Source organism: Sinocyclocheilus anshuiensis, unplaced genomic scaffold (genome assembly GCF_001515605.1).
Source record: "Sinocyclocheilus anshuiensis isolate Anshui unplaced genomic scaffold, SAMN03320099.WGS_v1.1 scaffold913, whole genome shotgun sequence".
NCBI classification, from domain to species: Eukaryota; Metazoa; Chordata; class Actinopteri; order Cypriniformes; family Cyprinidae; genus Sinocyclocheilus; species Sinocyclocheilus anshuiensis.
In genome coordinates this window covers 405,876-411,155 of record NW_015554131.1, presented here as the reverse complement: position 1 = coordinate 411,155, position 5,280 = coordinate 405,876, and the positions used below count along the sequence as shown (strand labels likewise).

General features: G+C 38.8%; 1 protein-coding gene across 1 annotated transcript in view; it reads right to left on the bottom strand.

Moving 5' to 3' along the window:
- macf1a (microtubule actin crosslinking factor 1a) overlaps nucleotides 1-5,280 on the bottom strand; it is a 200,946-nt gene that overhangs the window by 18,068 nt on the left and 177,598 nt on the right. Inside the window, exons 71-79 of the mRNA XM_016462816.1 lie at nucleotides 4,377-4,604; nucleotides 3,929-4,147; nucleotides 3,181-3,384; nucleotides 2,503-2,728; nucleotides 2,182-2,408; nucleotides 1,456-1,578; nucleotides 1,267-1,368; nucleotides 1,077-1,178; nucleotides 820-993 (exon numbers count right to left, since the gene is read on the bottom strand). Of these exons, the coding sequence (XP_016318302.1) occupies nucleotides 820-993; nucleotides 1,077-1,178; nucleotides 1,267-1,368; nucleotides 1,456-1,578; nucleotides 2,182-2,408; nucleotides 2,503-2,728; nucleotides 3,181-3,384; nucleotides 3,929-4,147; nucleotides 4,377-4,604 (1,605 nt within the window). The remainder of the gene's footprint in view (nucleotides 1-819; nucleotides 994-1,076; nucleotides 1,179-1,266; nucleotides 1,369-1,455; nucleotides 1,579-2,181; nucleotides 2,409-2,502; nucleotides 2,729-3,180; nucleotides 3,385-3,928; nucleotides 4,148-4,376; nucleotides 4,605-5,280) is intronic.

The following is a 5,280-nucleotide window of genomic DNA, read 5'->3' as shown; positions in this document are numbered from 1 at the left end:
TATATTCTGCAGTTCTTCCCTGCTGTACCAAATATCTATACTTTTCAAATTATCACATCGAAGTTAGAAATTCAAATATTGTGACAAAATTAATTTTGTAGGGTGCCACAAGTTTGTTAAAATTTCCAAAGGGTGCCGCGACTAAAAAAAAGGTTGGGAAACACTGGTTTAGAAAATGCGTGAAATATGCGTTCTGTGTAAATGGCTTGGTTTCAGTTTTGATGTAAACAAGATCTTCTCCGCATTGATGTTCTCTTTTTCCGCTATATTTTTAATGAACAACGCAGCAGCGCCACATCTAGTGGCTTCAACTGGACAGGCTAACAAAAACATTATAATGCAATGACACTTACATCATCATCGCATCTCGTGCGCTGCTGATAAGGCTGCCTCCTTAACGCACACCTAAAAAAGTCGAATGCAACGTTTTTGCATTCTAATGTGGATTTTTATTTTAAATTCGATGAATATTCGAAATTCAATTTTTTTTGACAGCCCTACTGCCCTCTAAAATGCAGATGAACTGAACTTAATTTTATTTGATATTAGCTTTCATACTCCATTTTACAATTCTAGTTTGACAATACCCAATATTCAATAATGATAGTAATATAAAAATAATGCTAATAGCAATAACAATTAATTAATTCATAGTTCATTAGCCTAATGGTAGGCTGTTTTAAGGAGCACTTGGAGGATTGAACTCTTATCAGTGTGTGTTTATTTGCATTTTAGTTATCTAAATGATCTGTTTTATAAGTAATTGTTTCGTAAATGCAAAAGGAGACTGAGATAATAAACTGGTCTGTATTTCCTCACCTGTCTGATTGTGATTTTGTCCACCAGGTTGTCCCATAGGTGGCGTTGCTCAGTGAGAGGCTCCTGAATCATGTCTCGGTCTGTTTGGTCGCTCACTTTTCTGAGCAGCAGCTCTCCTTGGTGGCAAAGCTTCTCCATGTCAATCTGCTGCTGGTAAACTTCCACTTTATATTGCTGTGCCATGTAAAAAGAAAAAGGATCAATCTTTTTCTCAATGTGTTTTTTTGAGATAAGAGTAGATAAGGTCTGATTCAAACCTTGAGCTCCTCGATCTGTTGTTTAACAGTGCTGAGGTCTGTCCCTACAGCTGGCATGTCACACAATTTGATCACAGCGTTGTCCAAGTAGTCAAACATGCCCTGAGGAGATATAAAGTGATAATTGTGAACACACAGTTGGCTTGACACATCAGAGAAGATTTTGTGGTACCAATAGAGTGATAGACACCTGAAGAGCATCCTGGTACTGCACAGAGGCAGTCATGGCCTCTTCCAGTCTCTCCATTCTCTCTTTCCACGTGCGGTTCAAGCCTTCCCAGGCTGCATTCATCTAAGCGAAACAAAATGGAGATATTTTGTTTAAATGTGAGTGAAAAGGGCGTTCCCTACATTGCTCATCACTGTTCTACCCTCTTACCTCATCGATGGTCTTCTTGACCTCTGGTTTCTCAGTCTCTCCACAGGCAAAGATGAGGTCAGCTCCAAGTGTTTGTACGATCTCCAGTTCTTCCCTCAGCCCATCTGTCTCTGCCTTAATGGCCTGAGTGTGAGACAAAAACATCATGACTACATTCTCTTGAGAGCAACATCCTGACACAAGATTATGTAGTTTGATCTACTCTAAAACCCCATTAAGGAGAGTTTTATTCAAATGTACAGTGCTATTCATACATAGGCTATTCACAGTATTTCTGCTGTAATAATGACAAAGCTGATTGTTTTCTAACTTTTTTTTGAACAGAAACTGAACATTGAGCTTACATTTTGTGATTTCAGAAGTTACATTTTAATCTGACATTTTTTGATTTCAGAAGTTACATTTTGCTCCAAGAATTTATTCTTTAATTATAAACAACAGTTATTAACGGGGAAATATGTTATTATATTATTCTTTATTATATTATAATATTACACAAGAAATAACTTTCAGTTTACACAGATTTTTTTAACAGTTCCCTTTGAATTTTGCTGATGTCCTCTAGTGGTTGCAAACTGCTGATCTATACAGAGCTTCTTTAAGACATCCTACATCCAACAAACTAGTCAATTTTGAAAATGTGTAGTTTTTGCACATCTCCACTGAAAATTTGAATAAACCAAAAAAGAAATCATGTCTTGCTAGTGACTCTATTTTTGGACTGACCTCTGCTGCCTCTATTTGTTGTTTTATAAGTGAAGGATCCACCCCTGGGTCCTCCAGATCTTTCACAATGTCCTGAGAGTCACGGAGTGTGCTCAGCAGAGCGGCCATGTCAGCCCAGAATTTTCCGGCGAGATCTAGAACATCCTGAAGCTTTCCTTCTCTCTCCTCTGCCCTCTGCCTGATCTCATCCCACAGAGAGCGCAGCCGCAAGAGTCGTGAATGCACCGCTGAGGATGGGAACAGATTACAGATTTAGCAAAACCCATAGGATCAAGCGTTTCATACAACCATAAAGTTTCATTTCAGATTAAAGATCTTTACCCTGGGCGGCAGGATCGTCATGTGGGGCGCGACCGATGAGCTCTTCTCCTCGGGCACACAGGGCACTGAAAGATGGAAGGAGTTTGTCCAGTTCTAGTCCTGTTGCCCTGTGCTCTGCAAGTTGCTCCCGGATCTTCTCCACCTCAGCCGCCACTGGAGGAGGCTGCCGCAAGCGTTGGACCGCACCTTCCAAAGTCTCCAACAGAGGGTCCATCTTATCATGGAACTGAATGGAGAGAAAGAAGACAACAACAACAAGCAGGAATGGGGGAAGTTTAGGGAATACAGGATATGGAGAGGAGAGGGTGACAGGATATGAGGTACAGGGGTGGGACAGGTGGAGTCACAGTAAAGTAGAGTTTGAAGGGATGGAGGTGGAGAAACAGTACAATGTGTTAATTCAACAGCATGCAACAGGCCAGCAGGAAGAATTAACAACACAAACATTAAGCCAAAATGCACCTGATGTCAGATGTCAGTTTTGTTATTTAAAAAAATGCCTTAGTCCGAAACAATGGGTAAAATAAAGGTGATGCGTGTCATTAAAATAGCTTGAATATACAAAATGAGTTGATATTGTGCTGTATAATGCTGAACTGTGGGCTGTAACAACCTTTAAATAAATCACAAGCTGGGCAGCAGTCCAAAATAAGCATGCTAACATTTTGCAGCAAATACCTGGACAGACTGTGACACTGCTTCATCCAGTGCTGTGGCTCGACCTTTAACCTCCTCTTTGATGCTGAGGTAACGTCTCTCTGCTTCATTATAACGTTGTCTTACTGTCGCCCCTTCCTGGGCGCTCAGTTCTGCCAGCTGTGGGCCGATCTTTAGCAGTTTATCTATGTGAGGCTTATGCTCAGCGATGGATTCTCTCAGAAGCTAGGAAGGAAGACATATAAAACATGTTATATAATGTCAATAAATATTACATGAAATAAAAAATGTTTTGTGGATTTGTGATTTTTGTGGTTCTTAGTCCATGTCTAATGATGCATTCAAGTTCTCCTGGGAAGTACATATTTATGAGTTTGGGAACCTCCTGGTTGCATTTTTGCTTTTTTATATTCAGTTCATGAAGATGCTGTAAATTGAATCGTTATATATTGTAATTTCACAATACATTAGATTTTGTGCATGCAAGATAGATACTTTAATTGTAAATTAAAAAATACATTACTTTTAACAAATGTACTATTAATACAGATGCTGCATTCACTGTGTCTAACATGTTTTCTCAATGACACACCCCAAACTCTGGATTTGAGAAAATCCAAAGAAAATCCTCACTTGTAATTTAGACTGTGGAGACATTCATATGCGTTCAACACATAAATACGATCTTTCCGACATGACTTGAATGCATCATATAGCCACAAAGGAGCAAAATGGACTCAAGTCCTTTGTCTGCATACTGCCCACTCACCCTCATCTGGTCTTGCTGTTGTCTGAGTGCTTCTGTGTCGATGGCAGGAGGGGGTAACTGGGTAATCAGAGTCTCTGTCTCGCCCAGCCAGGGTTCAAGTTCCTCATACGTCTCCCAGAACCGCGCTACTAGCATCTGAGCCTGCTCTAGAGCTGAGAAGCGCTCAGCATGACTCTGATTTACTGCTTCATAACAAGCACTTAAAGAGTCCGTCTTCACCTACAGGAGGAAGCAGAAAGAGGTTTTATCGGGTCAACCAAATTAATCTTTAGAGACTGAAACAACAAGCTGGCACTGTTGTTTGTCCCAAACATGACTCGACAAATCAAATCTCCACCAGAAAATACATGAGTCACATCAATTCAATTTTCCTGATCTAACCTTTCGCAGAGGAATAATTACATGGCTTATTCTGACCCCTCTCTCTCTTCTTTATTTTGTCTCTAACCTTCAAAGCCTCTCTCTGTTGTTCGCTGCAGCTCTCCAGGATGTCCTCTCGTGTCTTAAGGAGTTGGTCCACGGTATCTTTGTGACGGATGATGTCGATGTTAAAGGCTCTCTGCACCTGGAGCTGAGCCACAGTCACATCAGGCTCCAGACTCAGAGGCCCCAGAGATGCCAACTTCCTCTCGGTCTCTCCGACCCAGGTCAGCTCTGCATCGACTGCCTCCTCATACTGAAACAATAACACACAAATACACTGTCAAAAAAAAAAAAAAAGGAAGCATGATGAAAATATTTACAAATTCAAGAAGGCAACATGGACAGAGGATCCTAAATCAAACTTTGCTTAAGCAACAACTTATGTTAAATATTTATAATATTGATAATATTTTAAAATGTATGTTAAAGCTGCAAATGTACTTATTATTTTGGACTCACTTTATTTTAATGTACAATTCTCACCATTAACAAATCATTAACTATGACTTTTGCCTCAATAAACTCCTAATTTGCTGCTTATTAATAGTTAGTAAGGTAGTTGTTAAATATTCATGCTAATAGACTACTAGAACTGGTCCCTATACTAAAGTGTTACCTATATGCGCTTTATAAGTATTAATTAACAGTCAATATGTTATTAATAGGTGTGCTAATAAGCAACTAGTTAATAGTGAGAATTGGTTCCTATACTAAAGTGTTACCATTATTTTGTATTTTATTATAACAATTTATATGTACTTTAAAGTATTACATCATTCTAAAAAGAAAAAAAAAAGACATATTGTAAAAGAATTATATCAAATTTAATTTTAATTTCCTAAAAGAAAATACTAATGCTTGCAAGGTATGGAAAGAATAAAGTTAAATTTTAAGTAAGTTTAGGTTTTGGCTGTGTGTTGATCATACAT